The sequence below is a fragment of the Zophobas morio genome, unplaced genomic scaffold (genome assembly GCF_036711695.1).
Source record: "Zophobas morio isolate AGI-343-1 ecotype UQ-CSIRO unplaced genomic scaffold, CSIRO_AGI_Zmor_V1 ptg000108l, whole genome shotgun sequence".
Taxonomy (NCBI): domain Eukaryota; kingdom Metazoa; phylum Arthropoda; class Insecta; order Coleoptera; family Tenebrionidae; genus Zophobas; species Zophobas morio.
Window position 1 is genome coordinate 4,715,728 of NW_026972213.1, and position 22,912 is coordinate 4,738,639.

At 34.0% G+C, this 22,912-nt stretch overlaps 1 protein-coding gene across 1 annotated transcript; it reads right to left on the bottom strand.

Annotated features, from left to right (window-relative positions):
• Window positions 1-22,055: 22,055 nt before the first annotated feature.
• On the bottom strand, window positions 22,056-22,672 carry LOC135144816 (ras-like GTP-binding protein Rho1; the record flags this gene model as incomplete). Its single annotated transcript, XM_064076901.1, has 1 exon — window positions 22,056-22,672. A coding segment is annotated over one exon (576 nt), but the record flags the coding sequence as incomplete, so codon positions are not given.
• Between the last annotated feature and the right edge of the window lie 240 nt (window positions 22,673-22,912).

Below are 22,912 nucleotides of genomic sequence, written 5' to 3' on the forward strand. Positions count from 1 at the left end.
AAACAAATTTGTCTTAGCATTTTACTATGTACACAATGGTCTGGAAATATATTTAAAATTTCAAAATCAGTCTATTAGCTTCGAAGAATATTTGTCTAATAAAATCGCTTACAAACGATAGACAAGAGATAAAAAGGGAAGACTTATGTTTCCATGTCCTGAGAATTATGAAATATCAAGAAAACATGAAATTATCCATTCGTCAATGGACCCTTTTAAAATAATTCCCCAGCTTAGATTCGGGAGGCAAAAATATATAAAATACCAATATCGATATAAAACAAATATCCAAAAAATCAGTAACGTTGGAAACATTTAAAATATATATAAAAATTCATCTTTCAGTACAGATTACATTAGAATAACTATAAAAATTTTCACAAATTCTAAAAATTAATATTGTTCCGTTGTATGGGTGATTGAAATTGGCGTGGAAAAACTCAACAATTTATTTCTTAATAACTCGATTTTACACGACTAACTATTGCAACGATTATGTACAGAAAGTATTCCGGCGAATTTCACTGGACGCTCTTGACTCCACTAGTTGAATAATCCGTTCCCCAAAGGTGGACTCTATTTAAACAGTACGCGACCCTTCTCGAAACCCTACGTCACCGTTTCTAGACTTTTCCGGAATCCCCACTCGCGACAGCAACGATAATTTTAAATCTTTACCTGTTTACGTACATACACACACAAGAAAACATTTTATAAATTCTGGAAGTAACATAATATAAAATATATACGGAACACATTTGAATAAAGCTGATAAAATCAGTCAAAGCCAACGGCGAATTTATTATTCTGCCGTATACTCTTTTTTTCTTCTTTTCTTTCTTAATTTCATGTAAATACCAGGAAAATAAGTGGTCTTAAAAACCAAGTAAAAGTGCTGGAATAGAACTAAATTTTAGTATTTTTCCTAATTTTGAAACGTTAAGTGATCTCTCTGGTCGTCTATTAAATTTTTCGATAATTGACTATTATTTTTCGAAAGATCTGCCGTAGTATTTTTTGGAGTGGATATGAAAAAATCATTAAACAATTCTGCGGCCTCAATATGACTTACAATATTATCGTTGTGAATAATTATTATCTATGACACTACCCTTTTTTGTATTTTTTCCGATAGATTTGTTAATTACGGACCAAACTGCTTTATTTATATTTTTTTTCTATGTTAATTACTAAATCATTTACTGTTTCACGAATTTATTAATTAAAATATTATCAATACAGCTGGAAGCTCTTGTTGGTTTGGTAGTACCAATGTTGAAGTTATACACATTTAGGAGGTCAAAAAACTCACGAGAATTGGCAGACTTATTGTTAAATTCAATATTGAAATCTCCGCAGATAACAACTTGCTTGCGAGACCTGCAGAAATATTTACACATGGCATCAAACTTCTCAAGAAAAAGCTCATTTTCAGAGGAAGTACCAGATGGAAAGCGGTAGATCGTGATAATGACAACATCGTCACTTTCAGCTTCCATCGCACAACACTCAAATATGTTTAATAAAGAAAAATTCTTCATCACGGTCAAAGTTTTACACTTTATATCACTTTTACGGAATATAGCTACCCCACCATGTTTTTTTTAAGTTTGCAGATAGAAGCACAGAGTTTATAATCATTTAAACAAATCATGTTGATTTCATCATCAGTTTGTCAATGTTCACATACCAGAAAATAGTCCGGGTTTTGTTCCTCCAGGAAGTGGCTGAGTTGAAGAAGTTTATTTGGTATAGATTGAACATTTTGGACAACTATTTTTAGGCTGTGTTCTTGTAAATTACTCGAATCTGGGGGTTGCATTTTTTGCATTACTTGTGTGGGTATTTCGAAAAAAGCGAAATCTCTTAATTATTACGTTTTTTGGCCAGAAACTTGAATCTATAATTTGTGGTTGTAAGTCGAAATGGAAACCAAGCTTGAATGATATAAATTTGGATTCATGGGAGATAATTGATATGTCGTATATGTTAGTTGATATGTTGGACAATTTGTGACCTAGATATTTTTTCAATCCATCTACAGTTGAACTCTTATTGCATCGGCCTAGTACACCCACGCTTTTTTCTCTGCAGCCGAAAACTGCGAAACGTCAAAATCGGCAGGAATATCTTCTCCTATACCATGTATAATGGAAAATTTTTGCTTACCACGCTGCTGTCCATTTGAGTCTTGCATTTCATTACTTTGTTCCCTTTTTTCGGGTATCCGTTTAAAGTACGGCGAAAGTTAATAATTGCAAATGACTCCAATTATGGGAATTGCAGCTGTAAAATTTCCGACCACTTTGGAAAGTGCAGCAAGCATAAAACTGTCAATCAACATTACTCGCCACCCTAACCTTTCCAGGACCGTACTTGTTTCAATACGTGAACAGGGAGATTGTTAAACGGACCGCTTTCAAGGAATTTAATCTTAAAATTTAAGGACACATGAAAGTGTAGTTCTTAAAACTTTTTAAATCTTTGCAAATACATATTTCCTAGAAAAATCCCAATAAAAATTAACTCTACCATGATTCATATATGAACGCTCCAAAATTTGAAGTCCGGCTCTGGTTGAAGTCGTACCTCCGTTGGGAAGGGTTCGTAATGGTTTTATTGCAGGTTGCGGTCCAAAGTACTAAAGACCTCTCATAAAGTAATTGACGGCGTTTGCAATTATCTTTCGTCGTACTTTGCCTCTAGCGATTTTTGCCGTGGCGCATTTGTCAACAGTGCGTGTATCTCCACTATCTCTATCATTACTTTGTTCCTTTTTTCGGGTAGCAGTTTATCTCTAGCGATTTTTGCCGTGGCGCCCTTGTCAACAGTATCTCCACTATCTGTGGATATCAGTGAGGAATTCAATTCATTTTTATTAAATTTATTTTCTTTTAGATCATTAACCGATCGAGCCAAATTTTCATTAATTCTCACTAGTATGTTGATTCGATTCGAAAGTTGGCGAATTAATTCCATCAGAGGAGCAATGTGTTTTTCTACTGCTTCGTCAATAATTAACTTTAACTCAACATTTTCAGTTGTGTCTTGAGGTTTACAACTGCCTGCTCTTGTATTCTTCATTGCTACACTTCTTGTTATTATTAACTTAACTCACAATTACAGAAAAATTACAAAACCAGCTAACATACGTACGAGCTTGCGGCGCACACTATTTATATACATTTTGATTGAAAAGCTACCATGCTTACAATAACTTCAAAACGTTTGCATGATTTCAAACTATTCAGTTTTGTAATTCTTAATTTAATCAGTAAAATAAATTGACGCAGTCATTAATTTTTTGAGACATCCTGTATAAGCAAATCTAAAAAATATTAATGCAGTGATAAATCACAACTATAGGCTCAGCATATTTTTTGCACATAGGATTTATTCAACAATATTTTGAACTGACGTCATCAATTTTTTAGGGGGGATGTGTAAATACATTTTGATCAAAAATTTACCATGCTTATGATAAGTTTAAAACATCTGCAAGATACATTCGGTTTTGCAGTTCCTGATTGTATCAATAAAATCAATAATATAACATACATTAATTTTTTTGAGTTACCCTGTATAAGCAAATCCAAAAAATATGAATGGTATGATAAATCACAAGTACAGATTCATCATATTTTGGACATTTTAGACAGGATTTATTCGGTAAAATTTTGAGCTGCCCTCACCAATTTTTTGAAGGGGATAAGTAAATATTTTCATTAAAAATTTATCATGCTTATTCATCACTTTAAAACATCTACAAGATTTCAAAGCAAATTAAATTGCAAAATGTTGTTTATAATTTTGATTTTTTTTTCCAAAAAATCTGGATGTTTTGGGAAAAACGCAACACGGGATCATAAACTGCATGTGTAGGACTATGTTATTTTATACAATTTAAAACTCATTTACTATGTACAATTTTGAAGTGACGTCACCACATTATTGGTTAGCGTTTCACCATCTACATGATAATATTTCTAATATAAATACAAAATTTGACAACAATCGGACTAGTACTTTCGGAGATTATCTGTCTAATAAAAATTCGGAACGGCAGACAGACAGACGGAAACGGGAGACTTATTTCTTCGTACTCCAGGGGTCATGTAAGGTTGAGGAAACGTAAAAGTAGAGGGTAGGCCCACGGACTCGATTACAAAACTTCCTTCGCTTATGGTCGGGAAGTAAAAAATGATCTCCCGTTTCCGCCTATCTGTCGGCCTGTCTGTCGTCCGTCTCAATTTTTATTATTAGACAAGTAATCTCCGAAACTACTGGACGGATTGTTCTCAAATTTTCTTTGTATGTATTAGAAATATAAATCTTATTGAATAAAATAATTATCATGTAGATAGTAAAACGCTAACCAAAATTTGTCTGATTAATCCCACGAATAATGGGATGACGTCATCCCCAAAATTTAGAATAATGAACCTTATTTAAATTTCATCAAATAACATTCCTGGGCTGTGGTGTATGACTTCCTGCTGAGTTTTTAGCCTGAATATCCAAGTTTTTGGAAAAAAAAAATTGTGTAAACATATTGCAATTTAATTTTGAAACTGCAAAAATCGAATGGTCTGAAATCTTGCAAACTTAAATCGTTATTCAAAATTTACTCGTTTATCTCAAAATTTTCCCGAATAAATTCTACCTAAAATATGCAAAATATTATCAGTCTAGATTTGTGGATTATTTATCAATGCATTCATATTTTTTAGAATTACTTTATGCAGGGTGACAAAACAAATGAGGCAATGTATTTTATAGATTGAATCAAAAACGGCTCACCCCAGTTACCCAAAAATTTGAGTATACAGTACTATTATTATTAGCATTTCACGTCACCTATTCCAGTTGACTTTCATGTCCTTGAAAAAATGTTGCTAACGTCATCACAATATTTTATTAAGGAAAAACTCACTTGAAATGTACGCACAGCATGCTTTTTGCCTTTTTGCCTTTTTTAACAGTCCACACCTATCTTTTTTTAGTTACAGAGGTTATCATAAAAATTTAAATTCGCAAAATTATTTTTTTTATTTTTCCAAGATTTTATATTTGTTCGTCAACATTTCAGGGGCGAAGAATTTTTGTGTAAATAACTTTAAATCATTTTTTATCTTTTAAAAAAGATTCAGAAATCAAGTGTTTATAAAAATAATAAAATATTTTCATTTTTTATTAAAAAAAATGAAAATAGTTTGATTGTTTGAAAAAATGATGTGTGGTATATTAACATATATCTACATACGCATGTCCAGCTTATCTTGACCCTAAGACTAAACTAAATTTATTTATCAATTACAATATGGTGAAAATCTATTATGCTTCAAAAACTTCGTCACTCGAGTTTCTAAACATTTTTTACAATATATATCCGTGGTACCATTGAAACACTTTTTGCAAGGTCTTACTTGTTGGCCTAAAATTTTTTCATGATTTGTAAGCTTTAACTGATTTGGTACTGTCGGGTATACATTAATGACTTTATATCGAGAATGCGCATCAAACTTTGAATCTGTATCTGACTCAGGAGCAGAAATTCGCCAAATACTACGCCATTGTGATGTTTCAGACGTCACCAAGGTCTGGTCATAGCCGTATGTTGGTTGCCATGCTACACAACAAACTGGGTCTTCATGATTCAGTCTGACAATAGGGTGGGAAAGATTGGTGTTCCAAATAAAAGCAGAATTGTCACAAGATCCGTTTAGAATATAAGACCCGTCCTTGCTAAGGGAAAGTCTTATGTGGGATCCGAAGTCATAGGGTATTTGACAGGAGTCTGTCGTGTCTTGATACTTCATGATAGGCTCAGAATTGGTAGAGTTGATATTGTAGCAGTAAATATGTGTATCTGTGCAGTTAGCATACAGCTTAACATTGTAGTCATCGACAACTAAACTAGAAAAACCTACTTCTGCATCTGAAAAACTCCCTTTATAGGCAAAGGTCTGTTGAGGTATGGGTCTTCCATTTACTCGGTCGTATCTCATGTATCTAAAATCCCACAATTTGATAGTGGAATCGTATCCTGTACAGGACACCACAGAGTTGGTATCCTTAAAAACCAGTCCTGTCACAGACTTTTTCAAATAATTGTTTGTGTTTGTCTGTAATTTATGGGTGTTGTAAATTCTCCGAACTCGTTGCAGACCGTTTCTCATATCGCAGAACTCAATCTGCCCATGCTCAGCAATCCCATATACACACAAGAACGGATTTTCTTTACAAACTGCTACAGATGTCACAGCATCGTCGTTATGTTCAGAACGCTCAAGAACATGATCGAGTACACTCACAGGCCTCATTCCGACCGCAATATCCCAAAGGATAAGTCTCTGTTTAACTCCAGATGCCAAAAGGTACATTTGTTCCGGTACCCATGCAAAGTCAAAAATTGGCGTTTTAAAGATCCAACAATGGCACAGAGGGTCTTTACGATCTAGGTCAAAAATTTCCAACCTACCGAAATTAGTGGCAAAGGCTATGATCGAAGCGTGTTGGCTGCCGCTCGCAAATTTGCAAACCATTGTATGTTCAGTGCGGCGCAAAGGGGTGTATTGCAGCGACCTGTTGTAGCAGTGGCGAAATTTTGTAGCAACGTCGTCAAGGCGTTTCCACCTCGCTAGAATGTAAACTCATAATCTTACATGATTAACACAGTTAAATACGTACTTAAGCCTGCTTGTTGTTGGAATAATTGTGTACAGTAATTCTTCATGTTCAATGCTACACTTTCAACTACCTACTGACTTAATAGTTACAAAAGAAATCGAAATACAAAGTTCATTGAATGGACACCCGAAATAAGCGATAGTGTGAGCGATAGCGACACCAGAACTACAGGATTTTAGACCAAGCGAAATAAGTCGCCAGGTATTAGAGGGAATTGAGTTACAGGAAAATGGTTTATCTGCAACCAATGAGAATTCAATGAAATACCCTACTATTACCCTTACTGTAGTGGAAAAAACTACATTCGGTGAACTGAACTGACGCCCGTACAATACATACATCAGCTGACGGCTGCCATATTGCTTAGCTAGAAATATTTCCGTTGACAATTAGGATATAAGTTACTAAAAAGATAATATATTTATCGAAATTTCATCGTGTAACGTAGGCTGCATTCGTTGCATTGGCCGAAGTTTATTTCGAGAGAACTTTCCTCGCGCTTGAAGTACAAGCCCAACAAATCCTTAATCCTTAATTTATAAACTTGGATTTTGCGATGCTTGTTTTGTGATAACTTCTATAGCGTAAAAACCAACGGTATATTTAAAGCAGATAACCAATAGGAAAAATTACCTCTCAGCAATGATAACACGCTTATTAACTTCAAGTGTTTATGTTTATACATCGGAAGAATGTCACGTAAAAATTTGTTTGATTTGAATAAGTTTGTCGCCTCAAAACAAATGGCTGAAATTGTTAATTAAGCCCAAATCGAAGAATATTATTCTCATTTTATCATTATTAAATAAAGACATGCGTATTACGTTTTCGAGAAAATGGGGTAATGCGTTCTTAAATTGATCAAAAAAAAGTTAAAGGGTGATTAGTTTTATTAAATTTAGTTTATTTAATGAAAAAAAAAAATCTACCGCCCGCAGTTTCAATCGGTAGACCTTGGGTCGTAAGGCAAAAACACCACCACTGCGCTAGACCTCCTATAACTAGGTTGCGTGCTATGTTCATAAAGAAGAAGATGGTTTAAGCAATAAACAAATATAATAATAATAATAATAAACAAAATCAAGATAGATTCGTAAACCCCAAGTATATTATTTCATACAATTTTGGTAATGTTAATTATGCAATATTATTATTATTATTATTATTAATATTATTATTGTGGATAGGTTGGATAGGTTGGCTAACAGACCTAAGTCCAATTATAAGCCAACATAAGAAGAAGCTAGAAGGATTACTACTGGTTTCTTATTAGAAAGTAATTAAGATGTTGTTTGTTGTTAAGCAGTATTCATGGCATAGCTGAAGCGGAAGTGTTTATTAGATGTTGTAACTGAGAACTGAGAAGAGATTGCGTGTGTTTATACAGAAGATGTCAAAATCTGTGACTGAATAAATGTAGACGATTTGGTGCAATGGTGACATTATCAGAATATTTGTTTTCGGTGTATCACAATGCAAAAGACAGTGTTTTCTAGAATTGAAACTAGGTACTCTATAAATAGAAATTTGCTAGCAGTTGACGACAATCAATACAATAGTTTAATAATTGATACAGAAATTTAAGGAAAAAATATCTGCGCCTACTAGCCAGAGTTGGAAGTTTGCTGAAATGTCTTTGAATTTTTTCAAGTGCATCTATACGGATTTTGTAAATAGAAGACCATACAACATTAGCATATTCAAGTTTAGTTCTTTCCAGTGTTTCACCAAAGACAATAAGCATACTGGGATTATTATTAGTATATTAAAGAACGAGTTTCATAAGGCAAAAATTGAGGCACGAATCCAAGTTTATAGAACGAGCGGCGAAGCCGCGAGTTATATAAAGGATGAGTGCCTCAATGGCCTTATGAACGAGTTATTTATACTATTTTTTCTACCGCACACGTTTTTTCCCAAAATTTAATTGAAATTTGCATTTTTTTTTAATCTGGGGACTTTTGTCGTGGTTGGTGATGGGTCGGTCTGACACTAACCACGAAATATTTGAGGTTCGAATTTTCACAACAACAATTGTAATTCGAATCAATTCGAGTTTTTGTAATTTAAAATTGGTTAAAATGTCTTGCGAAGAAGTTACGCGTCCGGAAACATGGGAAATTTTAAGTTTAGATTTGCCACTGACAATCACCTGACATTTCTTCTCGTCATTGCTACCAATCTTACCGATCTAAATTACACCAGTTCTATTAAAGAACGCCTTTCCGCTATTAACGAACTGCTGTGACGTCATTTGCGTGCGTTAATAGCTCTATTAGAAAACCAAAAAACGTGGGCGGTAGAAAAAAATATTTATAAGATTATAAGTCACTTTCAGACTCAGATGAGTCGTTATTTATTGAAATTATAATTTCGTTAGGCCGGATATTTACAAATGTTGATTCAACTTTTATAACATGCCGAATACAATTCTGCCATTTTTCAGAAGATATGAGCTCTGATTGTTGTCTAATGAGATTTACTACAGCGGGAGAACTTTCTGGACGATTATTAGATTTTCTAATATTATATCTATAACATTACCGAAAACAGGTAAAACTTCAAACTCAACCCGAATACGGCTCTGTATAAAATGACCTGTCAAGCCCTTTTCATAATTTATGGTTGCGGTTTCAGGAGCACCGATTTTTCTCGAATACGGTAACTAATTATATGTCTGCCGTTTCCGTCTGTCCTTTATTGCCCAACAGATAACCCTATTACAGGACAATATAAATCAATAATAAATAAAAATTAAAAAAAAATAACTAAAAAGTTAAGGATCGTAATCAACACAGTATACCTACCATGCAATACGTGTATAATTAAATTAACATTAATAATAAAAACAACAATTTAACGCAGCTGATTCATTTTACAAAAAAATACATCATCATAAAACTTTTTCACATTCTGATACATATGTTCCAGTGGGGCTTTACGTAATTGATTTGTTCTTGGTATTGAAGGCAGAAATGAAGATGCATGGTACGTGAAAATTAACATTGGCTAATAAAACAGGACAGTCAATTTTTCCCTGAATTAAATTCCATAAAAAATTAGCACTGTATAATTGTCTTCTACTACTCAAGCTATGAATTTGGTGTCGTGCTAATAACAAATTATATTCCATTCCCCTAAGTGGATAGATTCCATCTATTCTAAACGATAAACATTTTAGAAAACGACGTTGAACTTTTTCTGTGGCAAGCCTACGTGATTCATAGTACAGATACCAGATAATAGACCCTACTATAGTTTACTTCGAACAAATGAGAAGTATAACATTTTCATTAGTTGTGGGTCAGTGAAATCTTTTGTAAATCGAAATGTAAGGCCAAGCATTTTCGAAGAAGATAGACATATATTATGCATATGTTGAGTAAACGATAAATGTGAGTCAAATGTGATACCCAGATCTTTTACTAACTATGTTTTTTTAAATGATTTATCGTTTATAAGATACGAAAACCAAATTAGATTTAATTTTTTTGTATAAGTCATAATGAAACATTTATCAATCTATCTATCTATTCTATCTATATTAATAAATGAATCGCTGAAATGTATGTACGCCCATAACTTCAGAACGGCTGCACCGAATTGGACGATTCTTTTTTTACGTGTACCTTATTGTCGGGACAAGGTTTATATGTAAGAAAATTTATAAAAAATAAGACGGCTACAAGATAAAAAAAAATTAAAAATTTTGCATGGGAATCGCCACTTCGAATGAATTTGAATAGTTGGCGTTTCTGACGGACCTGTCTCCTGACTGACGTGTCATACAAAACTATTTCTTCCGTGCGATTGTGAAAAGTATTATTGCATTTCAAATCGTTCTTTGTTTTTTCGTAAAAAAAACGTCGTTTATTTTAAGAAAAGTCTTGGTTAAAGAGAATTTAGTTACACATTGCGAAAGTGTCTTATTAATTTTGATCTGCCATTCTATTTACCTATGTTCACTTTGTTGGTTTCGACAAAACTTCAAACTTTACCGTTATTCGAGGGTTTAATTTGAAGTTTTCAATATTTTAAAATTCTCAAGACAAAATTTACAGATTTGATTGACTGTGAAAATAATTCTGTGTCGTTTTATGGAGTTCATTACAATGCCGAGAAGACGACAAGCTGACATAAGTCCACGAAGTCAATCAAATGTGCGACGAACTACCTAAGGTGCAAATCGCGATGATTTATTTCATGGGTAATTCGGATACGGAAGTTGATCAGCGTTGTGCTCATAATCAACATCATAGTCAAACATTGAAGCGAGACAGTGGACGGTATGAATAAAACTGAGTAGATACTCATATTCGAAGTACGAAGTACCTACTTCATTATTACTCTTATATACCTGAGCATCGATGTACTGTGTATCTACTTGCAAAGACTGTATCTCCCCGGACACAAATTGAACATTTAAGCATTTAATCTGAAAATGAGCATCGGCCTGGCAAATGACTATTTGTCCTTATAAATAATAAATTAAATGTAATATACTTTTTTTTCCTTAAGAATATAGAGTTAACAAAGTTAGTTGAGTTACAAAAGTCTCTTTTGCTCCACGTTGGCCACCAACGAGCGATTTTCATGATTTTTGTGAAACTTTGCTGGTTTTGAATTTGAATTTTCTGTCCCCGATAGTTGATGCTCAGCAAGAACCACGGGAAGGTCTGGAGCAGATCTCGCTAGGAAAGGAGAGGGCTAGGAATTGTTAATGAGGGATAGAACGTTATACAGTACAATACAACGGAAATACAATACAGGTACCTACAATCTAGCTACAATACAGAATACACTACAGATACAGATACAATTCAGATGCAATACAAATGCAAAGTTAATACCCAATACACCACCGAAAGAAATTGCACCAAAAATTGAGAATGTTGCAAAATGAAAACCCAAGCAAGCACACCGATGGAACTCGGGACGAAATCTATTGGTCGCAGCGCTCACACGCCCAAGGGAGAACGCAGCCGCATAAATCCAAGGTCGTCTTACCTCATTCTCAAAGAACGATGCAACCCAGCGTCTAAGGGCCAAAAGAACCCCTCCAGGCCAAAGCGTCTGACGACATGGAGAATTCAAACCCGGAACCAAAGAATGCACTGTTGCAAAATTAATACCCAAGCAAGCACACCGATGGAACTCGAAACGAAATCTATAGGTCGCAGCGCTCACACGCCCAAGGGAGAACGCTGCCGCATAGATACAGGGCCGACTGACCTCATCCGTTTAGGATGATGAACCTCATCCGTTTAGGATGATGAACCTCATCCGTTTAGGATGATGACCCAGCGTCTAAGGGCCAACAGAACCCCCCCAGGCCAGAGCGTCTGACGACATGGAGAATTCAGTCTCGGAACCAAAGAATGCACTGTTGCAAAATTAAAACCCAAGCACCATCAAAACAAAGCATTTGCACCACTGGAGCTAAATTGGCAAGACCCAAGTTAAGTTAGTAACACATACAATATACAGTACAAAATGCTTCAATTACAAAAGTTACAATATACAAATTTCTCCACGTTTGCCGCCAAAGAGCGATGACTGCGCTCGCTCGTTGCTGTTACCCAGCAAGAACCAAACAATACGAGGAGGTCTGGAGTGCGTCTTGCCATTAAAAGAGAGGACTTGGGTTTGAACATATTTCAAAAAAAATCGGGCACTTTCCTTCGTGTTCACAACACGTAATACAAAACATTTTCGTTAATATTTATTAACAATAAATTAGAAATTCGCGAACACGTGCTACTTTTAGGCAAAAACGGAGCTCCAGTGTTGCTACTACCAGACCGGAATCAAAACTAAACACAGAGGATGGAAAAATTGACCTTTTATCAGGTAGCTCACGTGACAGAGACGTCATCGTACGTCACGATGAGATTGCAAAAATTATTTTTCATATTTTATATCAGAAATTGTACATTTTCGGGGTTAATTTAACAATGTTTAAACAAACTAATTTGTTCTTGCTAACCTCGTGTTCTTAGGAAGATGGATTTCGGTTTAATTATCATATATTGATAGTTATCATATTTGAACATTATGAATTCTATTAATTATGTTTAAAATTTATTTATTTTTATCGTGAAAATGTATAGCTTTGATCAACCGATTTCAATCGTTTAGAAAATTTTCCCAAAATTTAAACATAGTCGACCGAACGAATCACGGAATCCGATAAATTAAAACTGAACTCGAACTTACCCTGTTTTCGGTCCTTTTTAGAAAAATATCCATTTTCGTTCGTGTTCACAGTACTAATACAACACATTTTCACTATTATTTGTTAATAATAAATTAGAAATTCGTGAAAAGAGCCCTACTTTTAAGCCAAAACGGACTCTGATGTTGCTGCCACCAAACCAAAATCAAAAGTAAACGCAGAGGACCGAAAAATGTGACCTTTTATCAGGTAGCTCACGTGACAGTGACGTCATCGTACGTCACGATGAGATTGCAAAAATTATTTTTCATATTTTAGATCAGAAATTGTACATTTTCGGGGTTAATTTAACAATGTTTAAACAAACTAATTTGTTTTTGCTAACCTCGTGTTCTTAGGAAAATGGTTTTCGGTTTAATTGTCATATATTAATAGTTATCATATTTAAACATTATGAATTATATTAATTATGTTTAAATTTTATTTAATTATATCGCTAAAATGTATAGCTTTGACCCACCAACTTCAATCGTTTCGAAAATTTTTCCAAAACTTAAACATTGTCGAATAAACGAATCACGGAATCCGATAAATTAAAACTGATGTCGTACTTATCTCGTTTTCGGTCCTTTTCGGAAAAATATCCATTTTCGTTCGCGATCACAGCACTAACACAACATATTTTCCGTAATATTTATTAATAATAAAGTAAAAATTCGCTAAAACGCTCCACTTTTACGCCAAAATGAAGCGACGATCTTGCCGCCATCAAACAGAAATTAATACTGAACACAAAGGACCGCAAAACGTGACCTTTATACAGGTAGCTCACGTGACATTGACGTCATCGTACGTCACCATGACACTGCAAAATTTATTTTTCACATTTTGGCCGAGAAAATGCACATTTTTGGGGATAATTTAACACTGTTTAAACAAATTGATTTGTTTTTAATAAATTCGGGTTTGTAAGAAAACGAGTTTCGGTTTAATTATCGTATATTGATGCTCATCATATTTAAACATTATAAATGATATTAATTATGTTTAAAATTTATTTATTTATATCGTGAAAATGTATAGCTTTGATCAACCAGTTTCAATCGTTTCGAAAATATTCCCACAATTTAAACATTGTCGAGTAAACGAATCACCGAACCCAATAAATTAAAACTGAAATCGTACTTACCCTGTTTTCGGTCCTTTTCGGAAAAATATCCATTTTCGTTCGTGTTCACAACACTAACACAACATATTTTCCGCAATATTTATTAATAATAAAGTAGAAATTCGCTAAAACGTCCCACTTTTACGCCAAAACGACGCGACGATCTTGTCGCCATCAAACAGAAATTAATACTGAACACAAAGGACCGCGAAACGTGACCTTCGGACAGGTAGCTCAGGTGACAGTGACGTCATCGTACGTCACGATGAGATTGCAAAAATTATTTTTCATATTTTGGCCGGGAATAGTTATCATATTTAAACATTATAAGTGATATTAATTATGTTTAAAATTTATTAATTTATATCATGCAAATGTATAGCTTTGATCAATCGACTTCAATCGTTTCGAAAATTTTCCCAAAATTTAAACATTGCCGAGTGAAGGAATCACGGAATCCGATAAATTAAAACTGAAGTCGTAAGATAATTAGCTTTTATTTATGCGTTCTTTCTAACACTGACCATAGAGATTCCCAACTCAAGGTGTCTACCCCATACTAACTGATATTTTGGTGACTCGATTTTTGCCTTGATGGTTGAACACTGTCAATGTTTCCGTTTTTGTTGTATCGAGATACTACTTCAGCATCAACTGTTACCTACTGAAGTATTAGCATCATCTAGAAAAACTAGAAATATTTTGATTTGATATTCGAGTATATCCTTCGTATTTCGAGTATGAGCATCGATTGAGTTTTATTTATATCAACCATTGTCAAAAATTTGATCTAACGTTGTTTCGACAGAACTTCCTTCGCACCAAAAGTGTAATGAAACATATTCAGCATTTTCGAGTTGAGTCTTTTCTTCACACAATTTGGTGATGACCTAATCAACATTTACGATCAACACGTATACCACCTTGGATTGGTGCAGTGTAATACTGAAAATAACTGTATTGTATTCCCAAAATTATCTGCGAAAATCGAGTGGGCCGTTCCAACAATTTTTTGGGGGAAATAAGTAAATATTCTTAACAATTTACCATGATTACAATAACTTTAAAACGTTTGCAAGATCTCAAAGTAGTCATTTCTTCAACTCTTGAGTTATTCTCTAAAATAAATTGACTGATCCATACATTTTTTGCAGTCACTGTAAAAGCAAATCTAAAAAATATGAATGCAATGATAAATTACGAAAATATACTGATGATGTTTTGCACATTTTAGATAGGATCTGTTCGGCAAAATCTTGAGATGACGTCATCAAGTTTTTGGGCTTGATAAACAGATATATTTTGATTAAGAACCTACCATGTCAAACAGTAACTTTAAAACGTCTGCAATATTTCAAAATTCAGTTTTGCAATTCTTGATTCAATCAATAAAATAAATTGACTCAGTGATTAATTTTTTTGAGACGCCCCCTATAAGAAAAACTAAAAAATATGAATGAAATGATAAATCACAAGTATAGTCTCATCCTATCTTGGACATTTTAGAGAGGATTCATTTGGAAAAATTTTGGGTTGACGTCATCAATTTTTTGGAGGGGATAAGTAAATATATTTTGAATAAAAATTTATTATTTATTATGCTTATGTTTAAAACATCTGCAAGATTTCAAAGCATTCGGTTTTGCAGATTCAAAATTAAATTGTAGGTGAAACGAAGTTCACGCGGTCAGCTAGTCTATATTAATAAAAATGAATCGCCGAAATATATGTACGCTCATAACTTCAGAACGACCGCACCGAATTGGACGATTCTTTTTTTTACGTTACCTTATTGTCAGGACAAGGTTTATATGTAAGAAAATTTATAAAAAATAAGACGGCTAAAAGATTTAAAAAAAATAAAAATTTTGCATGGGAATCGCCACTTCGAATGAATTTGAATAGTTGGCGTTTCTGACGGACCTGTCGCCTAACTGACGTGTTATACAAAACTATTTCTTCCGTGCGATTGTGAAAAGTATTATTGCATTTCAAGTCGTTGTTTGTTTTTTCGTAACAAGAAACTTCGTTTATTTTAAGAAAAGTGTTCGTTAAAGTGAATTTAGTTACGTATTGCGAAAGTTTCTTATTAATTTTGATCTACCATTCTATTTACGTATATTCACTTTGTTGGTTTCGACAAAACCTCAAACTTTACCGTTATTCGAGGATTTAATTTGAAATTTTCAATATTTTAAAATTCTCAAGACAAAATTTACAGATTTGATTGACGGTGAAAATAATTCTGTGTCGTTTTATGCCGAGAAGACGACAAGCTGACATACGTCCACGAAGTCAATCAAATGTGCGACGAACTATCTCAGGTGCAAATCGCAATGATTTATTTCATGGGTATTTCGGATACGGAAGTTGATCAGCGTTGTGCTCATAATCAACATAATAGTCAAACATTGAAGCGAGACATTGGGTGGTATGAATAAAACTGAGTAGATACTCATATTCGAAGTACGAAGTACCTACTTGCAAACATCGTATCTCCCCGGACACAAATTGAACATCTACGCGTTTTGTGAGCATTTAATCTAAAAATGAGCATCGTTGTGGCAAATGACTATTTGTCCTTATAAATAATAAATTAAATGTAATATATTTTTGTTTCCTTAAGAATACAAAGTTAACAAAGTTAGTTGAGTTACAAAAGTCTTTTTTGCTCCACGTTGGCCACCAACGAGCGATTTTCATGATTTTTGTGAAACTTTGCTGGTTTTGAATTTGAATTTTCTGTCCTCGATAGTTGATGCTCAGCAAGAACCACGGGAAGGTCTGGAGCAGATCTCGCTAGGAAAGGAGAGGGCTAGGAATTGTTAATGAGGAATAGAACGTTATACAGTACAATACAACGGAAATACAATACAGGTACCTACAATCTAGCTACAATACAGAATACACTACAGATACAAATACAATTCAGATACAATACAAATGCAAAGTTAGTACCCAATACACCACCGGAAGAAATTGCACCAAAGATTGAGAATGTTGCAAAATGAAAACCCAAGCGAGCACACCGATGGAACTCGGGACGAAATCTATTGGTCGCAGCGCTCACACGCCCAAGGGAGAACGCAGCCGCATAAATCCAAGGTCGTCTTACCTCATTCTCAAAGAACGATGCAACCCAGCGTCTAAGGGCCAAAAGAACCCCCCCAGGCCAAAGCGTCTGACGACATGGAGAATTCAAACCCGGAACCAAAGAATGCACTGTTGCAAAATTAAAACCCAAGCAAATGCACCGTGAAAACAAAGCATTTTCACCACTGGAGCTAAATTGGCAAGACCCAAGTTAAGTTAGTAACACATACAATATACAGTACAAAATGCTTCAATTACAAAAGTTACAATATACAAATTTTTCCACGTTTGCCGGCAAAGAGCGATGACTGTGCTCGCTCGTTGCTGTTGCCCAGCAAGAACCAAACAATACGAGGAGGTCTGGAGTGCGTCTTGCCATTAAAAGAGAGGACTAGGGTTTGATAGCATGAGTGAAGGACACCGTATTTTGTAAATTTGGACGCCGTAGTTTAAAAATGATGAATACGGTATTTTGTGAATTATGAACGCAGTACTTTGTATATTCTAAAGGCGTACTTTATCAGTCCTGAATGCATGTTATTAACAACATATTTAAAAAAAAATCGGGCATTTTTGGAAAAATATCCACTTTCCTTCGTGTTCACAGCACTTAACACAAAACATTTTCGCTAATATTTATTAACAATAAATTAGAAATTCGCGAACACGTGCTTCTTTTAACCCAAAACGAAGCTCCAATGTTGCTGCTACCAGACCGGAATCAAAACTGAACAGAAAGGATCGAAAATGTGACCTTTTATCAGGTAGCTCACGTGACAGTGACATCATCGTACGTCACGATGAGATTGCAAAAATTATTTTTCATATTTTAGATCAGAAATTGTACATTTTCGGGGTTAATTTAACAACGTTTAAACAAACTAATTTGTTTTACTAACCTCGTGTTCTTAGGAAAACGGATTTCGGTTTAATTATCATATATTGATAGTTATCATATTTGAACATTATGAATTGTATTAATTATGTTTAAATTTTATTTAATTATATCGCGAAAATGTATAGCTTTGACCCACCAACTTCAATCGTTTCGAAAATTTATCCAAAATGTAAACATTGTCGACCAAACGAATCACGGAATCCGATAAATTAAAACTGAAGTCGTACTTACCCTGTTTTCGGTCCTTTTGGGAAAAATATCCATTTTCGTTCGTGTTCACAGCACTAACACAACATATTTTCCGTAATATGTATTAATAATAAACTAGAAATTCGCTAAAACGCTCCACTTTTACGCCGAAATGAAGCGACGATCTTGCCGCCATCAAACAGAAATTAAAAGTGAACACAAAGGACCGAAACACGTGACCTTTATACAAGTAGCTCAGGTGACATTGACGTCATCGTACGTCACGATGAGATTGCAAAATTTATTTTTTATATTTTGGCCGGGAAAATGCACATTTTCGGGGATAATTTAATATTGTTTAAACAAATTGATTTGTTTTTAATAATTTCGGGCTTGTAGGACAACGGGTTTCGGTTTAATTATCATACATTCATGCTTATCATATTTAAATATTATAAATGATATTAATTATGTTTAAAATTTATTTATTTATGTCATGAAAATGTATAGTTTTGATCAACCGATTTCAATCGTTTCGAAAATTTTCCCAAAATTTAAATATTGTCGAGTGAACGAATCACGGAATCCCATAAATTAAAACTGAGCTCGAACTTACCCTGTTTTCGGTCCTTTTCGAAAAAATATCCATTTTCGTTCGTGTTCACAGTACTAATACAACACATTTTCACTAATATTTAAATATATAAATTAGAAATTCGTGAAAAGAGCCCTACTTTTAAGCCAAAACGGACTCTGATGTTGCTGCCACCAAACCTAAATCAAACTAAACGCAGAGGACCGAAAAATGTGACCTTTTATCAGGTGGTTCACGTGACAGTGGCGTCATCGTACGTCACGATGAGATTGCAAAAATTATTTTTCTTATTTTCGCTCAGAAATTGTACATGTTTGGGGTTAATTTAACAATGTTTAAACAAACTAATTTGTTTTTGCTAACCTCGTGTTCTTAGGAAAATGGTTTTCGGTTTAATTATCACATATTAATAGTTATCAAATTTAAACATTATGAATTATATTAATTATGTCATTTCTTCAACTCTTGAGTTATTTTCTAAAATAAATTGACCGACCCATACATTTTTTTGTCACTGTAAAAGCAAATCTAAAAAATATGAATGCAATGATAAATTTACGAAAATATACTGATGATATTTTGCACATTTTAGATAGGATTTATTCGGCAAAATCTTGAGATGACGTCATCAAGTTTTTGGGCTTGATAAACAGATATATTTTGATTAAAAACCTACCATGTCAAACAGTAACTTCAAAACGTCTGCAGTATTTCAAAATTCAGTTTTGCAATTCTTGATTCAATCAATAAAATAAATTGACTCAGTGATTAATTTTTTTGAGGCACCCCCTACAAGCAAAACTAAAAAATATGAATAGAATGATAAATCACAAGTATAGTCTCATCCTATTTTGGACATTTTAGAAGGATTCATTTGGCAAAATTTTGGGCTGACGTCATCAATTTTTTGGAGGGGATAAGTAAACGTATTGTGAATACAAATTTATTATACGCTTATAATATGTTTAAAACATCTGCAAGATTTCAAAGCATTCGGTTTTGCAGATTCAAAATTAAATTGTAGGTGAAACGTAGTTCACGGGGTCAGCTAGTATTTAATAGTAATTTGAATTCTTTGGACCAATCTACCATCCTTTCAAGATTATTTTGAAGCAAAATGCTATGATCTAAGCATCTTATTGAGGAGTATGGTTTTATATCTTCAGCATATGCTAACACTTTACAACGTAATGAGTCCAAAAGATCGTTGATAAACACTACAAAAAGTAAAGGCCCTAAATTAGACCCTTGTGGCACTCCAGAGGTGGAAACAAAATTTTTAGATTGAAAACCGTTATAGAAAACAATTTTGTCGGGAGTCAAGGTAAGACTCCATTAGCTTTAAGAAACTGTATGCAAATCCAAACCAACTTAATTTACATAAAAGAACATGATGATCAATGGAATCAAACGCACAAGAAAAATCAGTATAGATAACATCGACTTGTCCATTCTTATCTATTTGTTGTGAAATGAATTGACTTATTATAGCTAAATTAGTGATTGTAGATCGTCCAGGTAGAAATCCATGTTGATATATAGAGATGAGACTTTTAACATTGTGATAAATTAATAAAAATCTTTTTGAAATTTCAAATCAATTGACGTTTTTTGTCAGAAGTTAACAAAAGTCAAAATTGCCCACTATGTTTATTTTTGAAAAAAGAGTTGATAAAACTTAAAAAAATATCCATGTAAGCTTGGACGGTGTATTGTGGGTTGCAATTCCAATTTAGTCAGGCTCATACTCATTCGTGTAATACCCTGTATAAGGAACGCAGTAGACAAAACAGTGACCGTAAGTTGGGGACGATGCAGATGGCGGGCGGGGAATCACTCGATCAGATGGCGAGACGATGCAGTTGTGAAGCCTAATTTTCTCAATATTTCATAAGGGCGTAGTTAGGGGGAGGCTAGGGGATGCTCCCCTAGATCTACACAAGTTATAATTAACCAAATGTGAATTACAGCATCCAAAAACCAAATCAAATGCAGTGTTTTATTCAATAAACGGAAATCAGAGCATTAAAACCATCGCCATTGTCATCCGGTTATTGCAATTCGTAGAAACCATGTTTTGGTATAGTTTGTGTTTCACCATCACGTCTGCAAGTTGATATCAGTGTTATGGCTATTTGTCTTAAATTACAAGTACTATACAGAATGTTCATTTTATCTGTTCACGCCTGACAATTTTTGCATAGGCAACATATTATACACGTTTCCGACAGCGAGGGAAGTACTGTGTAAACTCTTTAAACCAATTTTTTTCAACTTATAGAGGTTCTCATAAAATAATACAATTCGCAAAATCAAACTGTACATTTTTTCTAAAATGTTGGATACTACATTAAGATACTCCAGAGGCGAGGGAAGTTCTGATAATTTGGAAGTAAACGTGAATTGTTAGGTTAAAGTCAAAAACGAACAAATTCAAAACAGGAGCTCATCAGGGCATCTCCTAAATGTTCCCTACCCAACCGTAGAGCACTTACCATGTATCAAATCCATGTAAGTTTTTTGTAGTTTGAATACACTTTGAATCAATTCCGACCAGATGTCACTTTTAACATAATAATATCTGACACCCTAGTCTGACACTACGTCATGTTTGTTACACAAGATAGTTAACTATAATTTTTGGAAATCCATTCTGTTCAAGTTTATTTTTAATTTAGGATAGTTGTCCGCCTATCATTAGTCTCCTAATGATACACTACGTTCAAGAAGCGGACAACTATCCCAAATAGTTAACTAAGTTTTACTTTTTCTTTTAAATGAAATTATATGAAATTTCAAATATGGGTTTGAAATAGTATTTCTAGTTGCGTCTTCATTTTTTTAAGGGTAAATTATTGAAGCCATTTTGTAATAGGAACCTCTGACTGAAACTAATTAAATATCTTCGTCGAAATATCCTTCCGAACTCATAAAATTTGACCAAAACATGCTTTCTAGTTAAAATTTAATGGTTTTCTTGGTATTTTCGGACCCGTACTGTGTCTGAAAGGCTTGAAACCACAAGAACACAGCCAAAAACAAGGTAGGTACATAATTGAGGTAGATAATTGAAGTAGAAGCAAGAGGAAAGAAGAGAGGAGAAACATGGGGGACTAAGTAAACAAATATAAGATTTTGAGAGGATGAAACAAGAATACATCTATAAAATTGTTGTTAGTGTCAAAATTACATCTACTTTTGAACAAAAATTTTTGTGACTTACTTATCTAACCATAATTCACTTTCAGTTATTTTTTATACCACTAAACATATTTGTCATTTTTAAAATTAAATTAATACACAATTATATTTCTTCCTTTTCCTCTTTTCACTAATCATAGCTTTAGCTGCTTCCGCAAACACAGCGTGAACATTGGATCTAGTCTTTGCAGAACACTCAAGATATGTTACTGCTTCTATTCTCTTGGCAACCGTTTCCGCGTCTTTGCTTGTCACTGGTCTCTCCTTCACCTTCGCAAACTTTTCCAGTTCTTTTCTATCTTCCCTTAAGTCACTTTTGGTACCAATTAGCAAAATGGGCACATTCGGGCAAAAGTGTTTCACTTCAAGCCACCACAGAGCGGAAACATTTTCCAAAGAAACCCTCCGTGCTACAGAAAAGCAGATCAAAACAACGTCTGCTGCTGAATATTGGATGGGTCTTAGATGATTATACTCCTCTTGTCCGGAAGTGTCCCACAGAAACAATTCTATATTTTTACCGTCAACTTCAATATCTGCTGCATAAGTTTCGAAGTCAGCAAATATATACTCTTCATAGAACTTGTCATTGGCAAATGCAATCAAAAGACAGGTTTTCCCACAGCCACCATCACCCACGACTACTTTTCTTCCGGAGGGACATTTTCAAATACAACACGGATAAACTAATTTACTACATTTGTCGGTTGATGGGAATAAAATATATTTACATGTTTTTAGGTTTCTTGAGAAATATTTCGTAATCACTAATCAAATAATGAAAGATAAGTCCTATCTGTAGAGTTTTAGATGCTGTCTCTGGCATAATATTTCTACGACTACCTCTAAACTCAATTTAGTGATTTGTTTACACACTGAATTGCCACCAAAATAAAAGCAAGT